The following is a 15,665-nucleotide window of genomic DNA, read 5'->3' on the forward strand; positions in this document are numbered from 1 at the left end:
TTATTTCCTATGTGCCTGTTGCCCATGCTACTTCATGTCCATACCAGTAGCTCTTTGGAGCTCATCAGTATGCTTTAAGCTAGCTTGTTTTCTCCTCCACAAAACAGTTGAACAAACATCATGGGAAGAGCAGGAGCTCCTTACAGAGGACTGGTACAGGGCAGGGTCACAGACATGCACACTGGAACCAGAGCTGCAGATATGGCAGGATTTAGATATTTTTTCCCTTGTAATTGTATATAACATTGTGGCAGTTTTTTGTTGTGTCTGGCTTGGCAATGCAACTGATAGCATATCAGAGAGAGCTTGGTGTGCAACAAGCACCTTCCATTTTTCATGCTTGCAAATATTGCAAGGCACTGGTTTGCAGTGGAGTGGGGAAATCATGGCTCCTCATTGTCTGAGAAGCATCCCCATCTTAGGGAATGACAGGGAGGCAGACCTGGCCTGTCGGGAGTGCAGCCAGCTAACCCCTGGTCTGGAGGCACTCCAGAGTGGACGCAGCAAGTCAGGAGCAATACCTTTCTCCTCCTTCTCCTTTGCTACTGGTGGGGGATCTTGCTCTGCTTCATGATTTTGTAGGTACAGGAGCTAAATTTGGGTATGAAGGCTCGGCAAGGATTGAGGACCTTACTGCTCACAGGTAGCATGTGGGTTTCTGGGACACCTTGGCTGATCCTGTGCTACTTTCCCTACTGCAGCTTCTCTTGCCTTGTGCTGTTTGCCCTTCCTAGAGGCATGTTCAGAAAGTGTCCTCTCACCTTCAGGACACTGGCTGCAAGGAGTCATTCTGTCGCTAGATCCTTTCTGCTTCTAGAGAGTTACAAGAGACTTAGCACACGGTTACAGGGTAAAAAGTAATAGACTGCAAAGTTAGGTGATGTAAATCATTATCCCCAGCAATTGATACTGATTGAGGATTCAGAGCATTGTCTTAACCTGCAGTTGGTTTTGTCTGCTGTTTTGCAGTCTGTGGTGCATATAGGTGGCAGTCTTGGACTCCGAGTAGCTGTTGGTCCACTTGAGTTTCCACCAAACACGCAGCCGTGTTTCACTTTCAGCTCCTACCTCTTCTTACTTAGCACTCTCTGTCCAGCCTTTGGGAGGAGTAGTAGCTCATTAGAAGGTGAAAGATAATGGTCTTTCTTTTCTTTTCCAGAGGGACGGATGCTCATTCAGGACATCCCTTCCATCCCCAGCAGAGGGCACTTGGAGAGCACATCTGAGTTGGCTGTGGACTCCGCCTACTACAGCAGTTTTTACCAGCCGTCTCTGTATCCTCGTTACAACAACCTGTACAACTACTCCCAGTACCAGGTGGCAGTGGCCAGTGAGCCTTCCTCAAGTGAGACAGGGGGTACGATTGTAGGGTCGGCCATGAAGAACAGCCTTCGAAGTCTCCCAGCGACATACATGCCAAGCCAGTCAGGAAAACAGTGGCAGGTATGATCTTACAGAGGTGTTACATGGAAGAGTGAGATGGACAGCAAGCTGTTTCCTGGACCTGTCTCTGACCTCCTGTTTGCTGGTTTCATGGCAGTGCAAAACCAGAATCATATTCCAGGGTGGCATTAGGACCCATTTTAAGAAAATTAGACAGAATGGGTGATAGCAATGCAGCACAACAAAAGCAATTACATAGTTGGACAGTGATAATGGTATGGATAAATTGCCACAAGCACAAAGAGCACTCACTTGATTTTATCTTCTGTATTATGTCACAGCAGATTATAGATTGTTTTCCAGAAAAAGAGTCCAATTTAGTTGCCCAACATAACATCCTGAGAGCCTCAGGTGTAATTTCTGGGAGTCTTTCCTCTTCAGAAACATATTCTTTTCCATGTTTCACATCTGAGGTGCTGAGGTGACCCAGGAGACCATGCTGCTGTGCAGTGGTTTGGTTGCAGTCAGTTGAATGTGACATGGCATATTGCTGATTGTGTGTTCTGGCAATGACAGCTTCAGAGCTTGTGCTTTTGACTTCTGTAGTTCACGTTACAGGCAGTACCTGAGAGGTTCAAACCAGAGCTCTGTGTACTTCGTTAGGATATAAAGCAAATCAAGCCCTCTCACTCGAAGACTTGATAATTGTAGCATCCAACTCAGTACTGGTCAGAAACTGGAAAAAGGAGAAATCTGCCAAAGTGGGGGATTCTTGGCAAAGTGGAAACATTTCAGTGACTCTGAAACAGTTTGGTCTTGCACTGCAGAGGTGGTCTTTCCGTCTGAGATTGAACTAGTAAGGCTGTACCCTCTGAGTCTGTGTATGCCTGTGTTCCTTGTGTAAGGACAGGAGGGGGCAGACCTTTTCTGTAGAGCATCAAGACAGGGCAGGCTGCTTCTGCAAAGGCTGTATTGTGAAACCACTCAACAATGAAATGTCCACCAAAACATCCTTGTGTAAGGGAACAGATAGGTCGTCCTGTTTGCTGACAGAGAGTTTCTCTAGCCAGGTGTCTCTGGCACAGGGACCAGCTCTGAAAGGACATTTTAATTTTTGATACTGAGGAGCTGAAACTAACGCCAGGGCGTTACATCTTTAATCTACAATAATCTTTAATCTTTAATAATCTACATCTTTAATGTAGATTAATGTCAGATTTCATTAGTCTTTGTTCTTTGCAGAGGCTCACATGCTTGAGCATGTAGCATTTATCACTATTCCATGTCCCTTTTTTTGCCATGAGTACAGCTGTATGGGATAAGAAGCTGTCTCTCTTTCTTCTGTGGTGCAAGCCCACGCCATGAGAGCTCTCTTCTCTTGGTGTGTTGATACATGAAGGTACACCTTTTCAGTGGATGGCATCCTCTCTAGCTGATGAATTTGATCACCAGACCAAGGGGAAAATGAGTCAAGGCAAGCTACAGGATTTTGTACATGGTAATGGGGTGAGATGCCAAGTGCTTTTTTAACTCTTTCATTTTGGTTGATTGGCTTAATCTGGTATAGCACAGTATTTCAGATAGAAGGTTACTTCTCAAGCATCTGCATGCAGCACTTACCTTTCTGATGCATGGAGATACCATCACAACACAAGTGAAGGGTGGCAACATTTGCCTTGGGAAAATAATGTTTTTGCAGGCTGCTAGTCCCACACTTCACCTAGCACTTAGTGTTTGATTTAAAATATGTTAAACCTTGGAATGAAGATGTGTCCTCGTGGTTCTGTTGTCATGTACAGTCATTTATATAAAAAGTCTTGGCTTAGGGAGTCCGTGTCTCACTTGGGAGATTGGCTTTTGCTTGTGGAACCTCTGACACCCTGTAAAGCAATAAGGTTTCCATTAATTTTTATCTTCAGGCCCTTCAGAAACTAACTTCTGCTTAAGTGCAGAATTAATTAATTAATTAATTAAGTCACTCAAATTAGTGAGATACTGAAGAGGTAAGTGAGGAAAAAAGAGATGGCTGTTGTCAGAAAAGACTGTTTTCCTTCTACCAGCAGCTTCAAAGCTGTGGATGTCCCTTGTGGGATATATTACATGATTCTACTCACCTTCGTGAGTTTAGTTATCTAGCACATCTAAGATTTTAATTTCTCCAGAGCAGACCTTTTGGGATCCCTCAGTGCTGTTTTGGTTAGATGTCTGAGCAGAGAGAATAAAGGTGCTGCTTTTTGCCTGCAGAAGTGATGTTTCCCCAGCTTCTAAGTGTCCTAAACTCAGGACCCACTTCTCCTGGGCAGTAGGGCAGAGTGTAGTTCAAGGGCAGTGTTACGTAACTTACAGGCTGTTTCTCAGACTGATCTGCAAGTAGGATTGTTACTGCTGGAAGAGTTCTGAGTCATAGAGTGTGCGTACTCTTACAACAGCATAACACTGCACAAATAATCATTAAAAGTTTTAGTGAGAGGCTAGAAAACATTTGGTGGCAGTGGGTGCAGTGATGCTGAGGTTGTAAAACTCCATGTGGCACTGAAGATGGTTTGTTGCAAGGGGAACGAACTCTCAGTTGCTGCACATGGTTAAACATTGATTCTGTGCATGCAGGTTACCAGCCAGGAAAGATCACAGAAATAGTGTTAAATGGAGGATGAATAACTGATGAGCTTTCTGTCAAGCACAGTAAGGAATTAAAGGAGGGATTCATTCAAGGCATGATCCTCAAAGAGGAATCAGACCTTGCTTACACCTTCAGGAGGTTTTGCCGGCAAACCTGTGCATGCTTATCCTTCTCAGAGGAATACATAGCTGTTACCTACACAGGGACTTCTGCTGGGCTGGTTGTACTGACTGAATTTATTTTTTACATGAATGGGCTTTTTTAAACCAGAGTCTGGTAGGAGTGAATATTCTTATCTAAGTTCTATTGCTATAACTGTTTCAATCAAAGTTTTTGATCTTTGTTTCTTTGCCAGAATCATAGCTGGGCAGTGCCTGCTGTAACCAAATTAGGGCAGCTTGCTCAGATGTGAGCTCACAGGAGGGTTTCTTTGAGTGTAGAAGTCATCGGTGTGCTCACTGGAAGGTATTCTAGTTTAAGCTGGGTAGACAAGGCACCTGGCTTTTCCAGGCTCACTTCGTGCAGGCTCATGGATCCTAGAACAACTTTAACCACTCAGGGAGAATTGCATATTTAATGTAAGCTAACTTCTGGATGCAGACAAGGCCTTGTGCAGCCCAGTTGTCTGCTGTTTCAGAATTTAAGGAGCACAAGAGAATAGCCAGGGAGGAAACATGTGAGTGTGTGTGGGATGAGATGAGGATTAATGCATCATTGAGCATCAGCAAATAAACTGAATCACTGAATCTTTAATGTAGATTAATGTCAGATTTCATTAGTCTTTGTTCTTTGCAGAGGCTCACATGCTTGAGTAGATTCATAAAGGTGCAAATATTTTGTATATTTCTCTGTAGGTTTTCTTCATCTATAGACAGTCACACCAGAAGCTGTATCCATCACTATTTGATAAGCGTAATGAGGATTATTGTTTTGGTTGAGACTCCTTTGGTCATTTATATTCTGCTACTCCTGTCAGCTCTAAGGCGGATAATCAGATATGTCTGGTGTTGCACCTGAGGAAGAGACAAGGCTAGGTTGGTAGGAAGTGTAGCAGTTTTGGTGGTTACTGTACATCTCCTTTCACTCCAGTCCTGTGTGAGCATCTGGAGTCTCCCTTGAAGCTCTTGTATTTGCTCATTACAGTGGGAGTTTGTGTGCATTCAATCCAATTAACAGTAACATCAGTTTGCCAGCAAAAGTATTGCAAGTCAGAGCAGGTTGATGTACTTGGAAGTTGGTGCTTCTGAAACTGGTCTCACTGCAATAGAAAAATATGGCGTGATTGCAGCATTTTCTATCACAGCAAAAGTAAACCTTGAGGGACACATCTGAATCCAATCAGAGTTGACTTTCTAAGATGACAGAGTGCTGGCATGTGATCCACAGCACAAGTCTCATCTGGACTCGATGTGAGTCAACATCATCCCCAAAAAATGTTAAAACTTCTGGTTCATACAGCTAAACCATTAAAAACTGGCAAGATACAGAAGGTGCCCCCACACCTGCGGACAAGTGGCTGCTTTTTCTTTGTTACTTTGGTAACTCCAGGCATCCTGGTCCTGGGAAAGGTTAAGGCTAGTGTGGAGGTTTTGGACACATTTCAGAATTTTGTACAATTTCATTTTTCTTATTTTTTTTTTCCCCACCTTTAGTGCAACTTGGCAAACCGGTATTCTCACTTCCAGAACCTCTGCTTTTTTTTTACACCAGTTTAGAGCAAAAATAAATACTTGAGAGAGACTGGGAAATTTTAACTCATTTTCTAATGTGGGATTTACATTTACCATTTGGAAACGAAATATTTAGTATTGCTTATGTAGGAAACTCGTTTTTAAGGATTTCTTAGAAGTACTAAACGTGAAAAAATTCTCTTTTACTCAATCCAGAAGAATATGACTGTGATAGGACAGCTAGGAGTTTGAAGAATAGCCACTTGCTAGTAAAAAAAGATGGCTCTTTTCAACTTCTGCCACCTGCTTCTGGTTTCTGGCCCAGTTTTTCCTCCAAAAAAACTCTTTCCTCCTTCTGTCTCTCTTACAGAAATTGCAGTCTTACTCTTCACAAGTCAGTGTAAAATGTGTGCATGTGTGTTTAAATATATACACATTGTGCAAGTCACCCAAGACAGTCCCAATTTTATGTGTAAGCAGTGAATTATCTACTGTATTCATAACATACCCTTCACACTACAGATTTAGGCTAAAAGTATCCTCATGTTTCTGATAGCTCATGTGTGACATGAATGCAATCCATATTTCTTGGAGGAGCTAATCTAAGTGGTTTATTTTCCAATACTGCTGATAGGGCTATATCTCTAGGTGTCACTGCAGTTGAGATTCTGATGGTAACATATTGTTTATGGGTCACTGCCTTTGTCTAAAAGAATGGGTTGGAACAGAATAGCAAAGGTTAATTAAGTTTGTCTATCAAGGAGGGACAGATATAGATGTCTCTTGTATTTTCTGTGCTAAAATCAAAGTAAGTCAAGGCAGGGTATCATACACTCATTTTTTCCTTGTGCTGGAAAACATGCTTAGCTGGTTTTAGGAATGAAACACCTTGGGCAGCATGAGTGCAACAGTAGTTGTGAGGGGTCAGCACATGCGCAGTATTGCAAGGTGGGAGAGAGCAGCAAACCTGGTTTATAATGCAGAAACTGAGGCAGGGAAGTGTTAAATAACTTGCCACAGTCACACAGCTCACAGGTGACAGAGGGGAGATTACTGATGCCTGAATTTCCATTTCAATGCCCAGTGGATCCCTTCTTGCCCATGCCAAAAACCAACCTGTGAATTCTCTTGTTCGCAAGCAATGACACAAATGCAATTTTGTGTCTACTAAGATTGACTTCAAGATCAAGACAGAAGGAGAAGGCTGTGTTAAACTTTTAAGAGTTTCTCTGGTGTTTCCATAATTACTGAGTTTGGTTGAAGGAAGCTGTTGCTGACTCATGGGTGAAATAAAAGGATGGAAATCCTGGGTAACATGATTTGGCCAAGGTCATGTGGCACACCAGTGACAGAGCTGAAGGGTTGCACTTTGATCTCCTGTGTTGCTTTGAAACTTTTGCAGCCCTTGTCACCCAGGAGTAGCATCCATGACCTCTTCCTGTTTGTTTTTCTTGGAAATAAACCCCATAGTCGGGATCAACTGCAAAGTGTGAAGCTGCTGCTAAAATAACAGTGGCTCACAAGGAGATTGTGTCTGGCAGCTCCTGCAAGTAAAAGAATTACACAGGTGATGTTTTGCCTAAATAAATATCTGGGAAGGGCAGGACCATTTTCTAGTCTCTGAGGCTAGAGAAGTGAGTCACCACTTGCTGCCTGCTTTGTCACTTCCCTGTTTCTGGTTTGGCTACCTTCTCCCCTCAGCTCTTTCTCCATGAAAAGATATGTAGAGGTTATGCAGATGCTGCCAGAAGCTTGGAAGGAGGAACTGAGCTTTACGTGCTCTTCCACCAGCTGTTGATAAAGGTTTTTTACAGGAACGGTCTGATGCAAGAGTGTTTTCCTCATGTTTTTCCTGGATTTTGCTTTGTATTTTGTCACTGTTGGACACAGCTGGAGGGCTGCACTGACTGTTTTGCTCAGTGATGAGCAAGTCCTGTTTCCAGTTTATCTGTACGAGGGCAAACTGTAGCTGCCTCTCAATTCCTCACAGTGGCTTTGCAGGGCACAGGGAAGGAATTTCCAATGCACTCATGGTCTTCAAATCAGGCCATATTTATTTGTTCGTGAAGTGTAAGCATCCCACTGTTGCTTGCACTACACCTTTTAAAACGTTACTGAGTATGTGCTGTGTTGTACAATTTAGGGGAACCTGTAAATGTTCCGTAGACCAACTGTGCTGCTCTGATGATGTGTGTCTCCCACTAAAGTCTGTGAGCTACTTGGTGAATCCTGCAGGTGGTGCAGGGCACAAGCAGTGTGTGGCTGGAAGGGAAGCAACTTAGGAGCTCAGCTTGCCCTCTGCAAAGACTAATGCATGCCCTTCCCTTCTGCAACTCTTGCTCACCTAAAATATGCCTTGTTTTTTTGGTGTGTACTCTGCAGTGATACAAACCAGAGTGGTTTGTGGAACTGCCCCAGCTCATGCCTGTCTCAGCTTTGTTGTTAGGGTTGGAAGGGGCAAGGGAGGCAGAAAGGGACACCAAAATGCCAGGCATTCTCCTCCTGTGATACCTGCATGACCCCAGCATTGCCCCTGGACAGGACCTAGGACAAGATCCCAAACCTGGTACATGAGTCTAGCATTTGGAAAGCTGGACTGCCCCGGATTGAAAATAATCTGAATATTCCAGGGCCTCCCCAAGGCTGTCCTGATCTCCCTTTCTAGCACTCAAAAACCTGTAAGGATTCCACAGAGCTGCAGGAGTTAATACAGACCAAATGTCCCTTCTCATGAGATAGTGGTCTCCTAAGCCCGCTTTTTAATGGCAGCGCTAAGGTCAAGAATTTTTACAACTGGTTGTTTTTTTATTGTTACTGTAAAACAGGATTGCTAAGCACTATAAAAAGGCAACCTTATGGTTCAGATTTACTGTGGTGTGGATTCTAAACAGTTTAATAAAACAAAACCAAAAGCTTTTAGATTTTCTTCAGTGGTTAATACACAGCATATTCTTTGCACAGCCAAGCCTCTGGCTGTCAGTCGAACTGTGGTTCATAGACTTGGTGTGGGTAATAAGATTATAAAACATGTCTCTTGCTAGCCAGCTACCACACACTAATAATAATAATAGTAGTAATTCATTGCATCTAGAGATTTTAGGTGAGTTGTTTTTTTAAGAAATGGAGAAAACCCCTAAAAAAATCCTTGAAAGGAGGCGGATCACTGCATCCACTCTACAGGGAGGGGAAACATGTGCATGAGCGGTTCAGTGCCAGGGAGGGATCCCTCCATTTTGTTACAGCTGAAATAATGCTGTCTCCTTCAGGCAAGCTTTTCTCAGTTGTACATGTGTGCACATGGCCTTGCACGAGGGAGAGGGGGAGATGTGTGGTCCGTGGGTGCTGCCCTACCGCAGGAAGGAAGGAAGGGAAGGAAGACAGTGTGTGCAACACAGCAGACAGAGAGGAGTTTGCCAGCTTTTTTGTTCCCAGTACTTCCAGAGCTGTTGAGCTTTGCAGATACGCCGGTTCAGAATGCCCTTTGGATTGTGCTTTTGGGCAGTTTGTATTGCACTGAGGCAAGGTTTTGTTGAGGGAGTCTTGTTTTCAAAGAAGAGAGTGCCCTTTGTCATAAGAGGAGAGCCAGTGTCAGTGGTTCTTTAGAGTTCAGGCTTCCTCAGGATGACTCATTGAAATTTTGAAGACTAATTTACTATTTATTCTGGATGAAACTTTTTCTGCATGTGAAGGCAGAATACCAAAAGTTTTAAGTATTGCTTTAATTTATAATACAAAAACTCTTAACTTTTACAGGCTAAAAGGAAGTCACCCAGTACGTGTGCAAGAATATGTGAGTGTGCTGCTGTCAGAAGTCAGGCAGAGGTGCACTTTGCTTCCCTTTGAGCAGCCACCATGCTCTCTCTCTCTCTGCACTTAATCTCACTGCAAATCTGCCTCAGAGAGCACCAACAGGGCCACATTATTTGCAGCTAGGCATGTGAAAATGAATATGGAGTTCTTACAGGGACCCCTGGAAAACAAGGGGTGACCACATTCTGGGAGGTGCTGGTGGTTCCTACTGCCAGGACCAGACCCTGTAGGTCTGCTGGCATGGGGCAGCCATCTGGGACAGCAGGTTCACACCCAGCCTCCGCTGCTCCCTGGCTCTGAGCTTTGCAGCCTGGGAAGGGCTGAGGGATAGGGCTCCAGGCACTGCTGGCTCAGACCCGAGGGAGCTACACTGGAGCTGGCAGACCTGAGGTGAGACGTCTCTGAAAAGGCTGTCAAGCATGTCAGCTTACACAGACATTGTGTAATGGCATAGCTGGGTGTGCATTATTGTTGCTACTGCTATCAATAACTGGTGCAAAACTCTGATATTTTGTCTCTGCCCAGAAGCTTTTCATCTTTCAATCAGTCACTTCCCAGCATACTTAGGGAAACCAGCTAGTGTTACCTTTCCTGTTGAAAATGTTAATCTTGTGAAGTGTTTTGGCTGCATTTTTGGAGCACTGAGGCCACATTGCATTGTAGGGCTTTGTAACAAATAATAGTAGCTGATAGTTCTTTCATAAAACAGAAATTTATGAAAGCATTACTACTTCTCTGAGGAGATCAGTTTAGATGATTTCAGGGCATCGGAGTAGGATAAACTTTGATTTCTGAGTGCTGCCACTTTGCTGCAGTCTGTGGAAGGTAGAAGGCATATCTGGTGGACATGTTGCTGACATAGCAGACTTCTGGCTGGTGTCCAGTTGTGGCTCCAAAACCGGCTCTTGTGTAGTCTAAACACAACTTGGTTTTTTTGGGTAACTCAGGAAAATATTTTTCCCATTTTACGGTGTTGCAAGAAAAACAGTGTGTTTGTTTTTGTGTGTTGCTGCTCAATGCCATGGAGCATATCCTGTGGGAGTCAGTTGATAGGACTGTCCTCCCTAGCCACCCACTAGGTCCCTGGCAGAGCAGTTACCACCAGTCTGAGATGGGTTAGTCTCTGGGGAGGTGTAGGAGCTGGATGGACACTTCACCTCTGACACTGGCCAGGAGCTTACGCTTCTCTCTGCCATAAGCTGGAGACTCTGCAGGAAGCTGCTTGCATGAAGGGTACTTGCTTGTGTGCCAGATGCATCTCCATCTGCAGTAAGATACAATAGCCATAGGTGTGCTACTGCTGCTGCTGCTGCTGCTGGGTTACATCTCATACCACACCACCTGTAGCTGGTCAGTGCGGGCAGACTGTGAACCCACCAAATCAAAAACCCAAGGCCAGCATGTCCGAATTTTACTTTGCATGCACCCACTGTGACTTCCATCAAAGCCGTGGAGGGGTGGAGGGAGGGGATAGTGGGGTGCCCCTGTGGCACTGGGGCTTGGCTTTCACAGGCTGCTGTTGCATTTCTCTCTTCTGACAGGTGAAGGGTATGGAGAGACACCATGCAGTCAGCTCCCAGTACCGCATGTGCTCCTACTACCCACCTGCTTCCTACCTGGGACAGGGGGTTGGCGCTCCCATGTGCCTCCCCCAAATCCTGACCTCTGAGGACATCCCCTCCTTGGAGCCGAAAGCAAGAGGTAAGTGCACCCACTGGGGTACGTGGCACCACCTTGCCTTGGACCTGCACCCAGGAGGTGTGGGTTGCTGCTGGGAAGGGAGCTAAGCATCATAGAGTAGCTGTTTTAAAGATAGTGGCTGATTACTGGAAGGCTTGTAGCGTGGTGGCAGTGGTGGAAGGCTGATGGTGTACAGTCATGCAGTCTTTTACTTCAGAAGCCTCATGGTTCAGGAGTCCAGTCAGTTGTACCTTCTGCACTTACATATGTCTTTTAAGTTGTACAGTCGCTTGAGGTGCTGTGTTTGGTGCTTACCACCTGACTCTCTCACAGGAGTAAATGATCTTTACTCTAACCTCAGAATTACCTTTCTTCTCAGAAGTGCTGTGATTTTTTCCACAGGCCTCCCACTGAGCCTTTGCCGTCCTTTCTTAACCACATGTAGGAGCTACTCCTGCATCCCAACCATATAATGAAGCCCTTCGCAGATTTGCTTCCATTTTTTTTTTCAAACTCATCATACTGTGTTGCTTAATTTAAAACTACTGCAGATAAATCTTCCTTTCCATATTGTGTTTCAGGCTCTCCTAAGTATTACTGTAATCTGTAGTAATTTCCAGCACTGGTGAATTTACCTTGTTGTTTTGACAGTGTTTTTCGTGCTTCCTTGTTCCCTTACTCCCATAGCAGACAGTGCTAACACAGGTGTTAACATGGCTTTGCTGGAGTAGTCCAACTCCACTGAGCTGCTTCTCCATCACTGAATCCGGTCAGTAACTGATGCTAGAGAAATAAGAAGAGAAACAGAGAACAAAATCTTCACACTCTTTGGCATTCAAAGATATCCTGAGCCAGGACAATAAGCTTTTCATGTGTTTTGTTTCTCTCTAGCAATCAGTGAACTTGGCAGTTTAATTTTGTAAGGTCTGTGGGAAGTATTTTTTTTCATTTACTTTACACCTGCCAAGTTTTAGTGGGTTGTTTTTGTTTTGTTTTTTATTTCAGAGTCACAGCACCGGTAACAGCATCCATCCTCATTTCCTTCTCTCTCCTTCTACATTGAAATCCGTCTTGTCCTCTTTCTGTCTGGTGGAAGGATGTATGTCGTGTAGGTTCCATAATGGTCTTTCTGTGGCTAAAGTCCTGGTGTTTGTTTAGTTTGTGTCGTGTGGTTGTGTCATGACAGGACCTTAAGGATCCAAATGATGTTTTAGAAGGTGAAGTGTGTATAAAGTCGTATCTGTGGCTTGTGTAAGTCAGCACTGAGCCCTTGTATTCACTAACTCCAGAATCATTTATGTTGAGGAGGTGCTTGTTCTTTCATAGTGACTGTTTCTGAAAGTCTTCCAACTAACTGTGACATATCAGATGGATGAAGAAACAGCACATGGTGCGATAAAACCTTAGACTTTTCCTCCTTCTCTAGTAGTTTTAAATGGCTTAGAGAAATCAGTGATCCTTGGTTCATTTTCCTTCTCTTTTCTTCAGCTTTATTTTATTCCCTCTTTTCTAACCACCACTGAACAGTGACGTCTTCCTTTCTGCCCATTGGTTGGAGAAGCAGTTGGTTTTATGCTCAACTGCAGTTGACACTTTTTCTTGCATCCATCACTACTAACTCACTGAGAAGTCTTACCAGCCAAGTGTTTTTAAAAATAGACAAAAGACCTTATACCCTTTGTTCCCAAATGCACTTCAGTAATTTTTCATCACTCTAGAAAAAAATTATACGTAATGTTCCACTGATTTTTAAACTGCATAAATACTGTATTTTCAATAATCCCTGACTGCTTCTCCAGACACTATTCCATACACAGATATTGTTCCCTAAGTTACACCATCAATCAGAAACCGACAAGCAGTGAGATGTAATTTACTGAGATCAAACAGCATTTTCCAGACTCTGAAGAAGTGTTTTTCCATAGCAGGGAGCTAGTGGGTGAAAGAGGCACTAATGTTTTTGGGAAGAAATTTGAACCTGTGAGCAGGATCATAGCCAACAGGCTTCTTAGAAGCATCTTCCTTTTTCTTATGCATGTTCTTGGAGGAGATGACTGTTTTTACTTTTTCTGTCTACAGACAAAATAACATCCCCAGTAAACACATGATTTACTCTCCCATGACATTTTTCTTCTGGTGCTTTTCACAGACCTCAGAGGGTTGGAGGTTTGTTGCCTCTTTATTGTCACCTGTGTGAGTGCTGAGTGGATGCTGTGTATTGAAGAGGGTGGGTCGTTTCCCCAAAGTATTGATGCACATGTTGCAGTTGCTGTCTCCTATAAAAGACACATTCTTAAGTATTTCTCTGTTGATTGTTGGGCTGTCCAGTGCCTGACTCCTTTGTTGTGAAGCCCAAGTGACATGTTTCTGCAGGGTTAGTGGTTGCTACTTGCTGAAGACAACTCCAGTGCATGTTTTAAAGAAACAAATCATATTTTATTCATTCCTTCTGTATCTTTGAAGTGGTAATCATGCTCAGAGGCTTCCTGTTCCTCTAAAAATATGTGTTGATGGATTTTAGATCCAGAAGGCAACATGAGGATCATCTAATCTAATTTGCTGTATAAGTAGACTGTAAAACTTCACCTGAACTCCTGCAGCAAGGCTGTGACTATATTTTTAAGATCTCTGTGAAGACTTATGTATGGTTAACCCAGAAATTTTGCAGGAGGGTAACAGTGTGCTTAGAAGAGCTGCAGGTCAAAATAAAAAAATTATATTTAGCCACATTTTCAAAACATCCTAAATGTGCATCTTAAGCAAAAAATGGCTGTTAAATTCCCAGGCACAAACCTGCAGTGGTCTTGCAACACACACATACAGTCTATTACCCACACTTCAGCTGCAACTTCAGCATTGTAGAGGCTTTGCCAGTTCATGTATTGTCTTGGTATTTGAGTCAGACCGTTCAACTAATTTTGTTCTGGTATGTTAACTGCCTACTTAGACTAGCTACAGTAAAAGGGGTGAGAGATGAACTAGCAGATCACTGATCTACACTGTATTTCTGTCAATGGTGTGAAGATCTCAGGAAGCTTCTAGCACTTGTGCAGGACCATCATGGCATGTTTACAGTGTCTTGCATATAGTAATGTGCTGACATTTTCTGAGTGGCAAAATACCATCAGTCAACCTCCTCGCAGTCTGAAGTGTTTCCAAGTAAAATGTTTTGCTTCCAGCTAAGCACAGCTGTTTCCCTTTCCGGAGAAACTGGGGAAAATGGGAAGAAAAAGTTGATAAACCGGTGACAAATGGCAAAAGGATGCTTTTAGAGGGCTTCCTTAGGTCACCAATTTTAAGTTTTAGATGGTAGTTTCTAGGTAGGAGGGGGATTTTATACTCAGTACTGCAGAATATTTCCTTCTCCTTTTTTCTGCAAAAGCAATGTGAGGAAAATACATATGAGAAGATGTTGTCAAATCTTGTGCATGTGCATCCAAAGCATAGTTTTGGAAGACAAGTTGAGAAGAGGGGAAGTGAGAGTGGGACACGACAAGGTATTTCATCTCCAAAAGCCAAGTACTTCATTCCTGTTGATTTCAGTGGGACATTTGCGTGCTTTTCAGTTAGCCTCTCCAGCATTTCTATTTGTGAAAGAACCTGCACAAGCCCTTGGTTTGAGAGAGCAAGAAAGCACATGCAACACACGTCTCACTCTGTGTCCTGTTTCCACTGCATGAAAGTTCAGCATTTGCTTATCTGTATTAAAGTGTTTTCCAGGTTTGGGAAAGTGGCAGAAAAATTTAACATTCAAATACAAAGATACAAAGGATAAACATCCCTGTATCTGCAGACACTTCAGATTTTAGAGTAGTTACCTGGTCTTAAAGTTGGTGTAGTGTAAAACCTCATCTGTCATCATTGCGTGAAATGTTGAGATAATTACACCACATGTCTGGCCATGGTGAAAAAGATATATTGCATTTAAAATTTTTTTCTAGCTGCTGGACAGGTTTGAATTTCTATTTTCCTGTCCTAGGTGTCATGCGTGTTGGAAACACAAGGAATGAAGCACTGAGCAGTGCTGCGTTTGCAGCTTAAACATTAAGTAGGAGTCTGAAAGTTCTCCCAAACACATGTAAGAAAAGATGATATTTTGATGCAGAAAACATCAGCAATTTTGTGTAAATAAGCAAACACCATTTTATGAAGAAGAACATTTCTGGTAACAGGTTTTCTGTATCAGCGTAACAGCTTCCAGCACTAAAACTCTTGTTCACAGTCTTCTCTAGAATTCAAATAGCAGGTATCCCCAGTTGTGGAAATGAAAGCGACACAGATGTTTCCAGGATCTGCATTTAAAGACTCATCCTTGCTTCGCTGCTTGGATGCTGTATCAACAACAGTACTGAGTCATAGGAGAAGCCCAGCCAAACTGGAGCAGCTCTGTGAAGAGCCTCTTCCAGTAGATCCACAAGAAAGGGCATGTTGGAAGCAGTCTCCCTGCTTAAGATAAAAAGTTTCACTTTGACAAAAACATTGCTGGAATGCAAGGAATGCTG

The 15,665-nt window shown here is 43.3% G+C and overlaps 1 protein-coding gene across 1 annotated transcript in view; it reads left to right on the plus strand.

Moving 5' to 3' along the window:
- The window catches only part of DMRT1 (doublesex and mab-3 related transcription factor 1), a gene marked incomplete at both ends in the record, with an annotated part of 57,440 nt that overhangs the window by 21,580 nt on the left and 20,195 nt on the right, over positions 1–15,665 (plus strand). The window contains 2 exons of the mRNA XM_082300883.1: positions 1,160–1,443; positions 11,025–11,184. Of these exons, the coding sequence (XP_082157009.1) occupies positions 1,160–1,443; positions 11,025–11,184 (444 nt within the window). The remainder of the gene's footprint in view (positions 1–1,159; positions 1,444–11,024; positions 11,185–15,665) is intronic.

Source organism: Coloeus monedula, assembly GCF_965178545.1.
Source record: "Coloeus monedula genome assembly, chromosome: Z".
In the NCBI taxonomy this organism is placed as follows: Eukaryota; Metazoa; Chordata; class Aves; order Passeriformes; family Corvidae; genus Coloeus; species Coloeus monedula.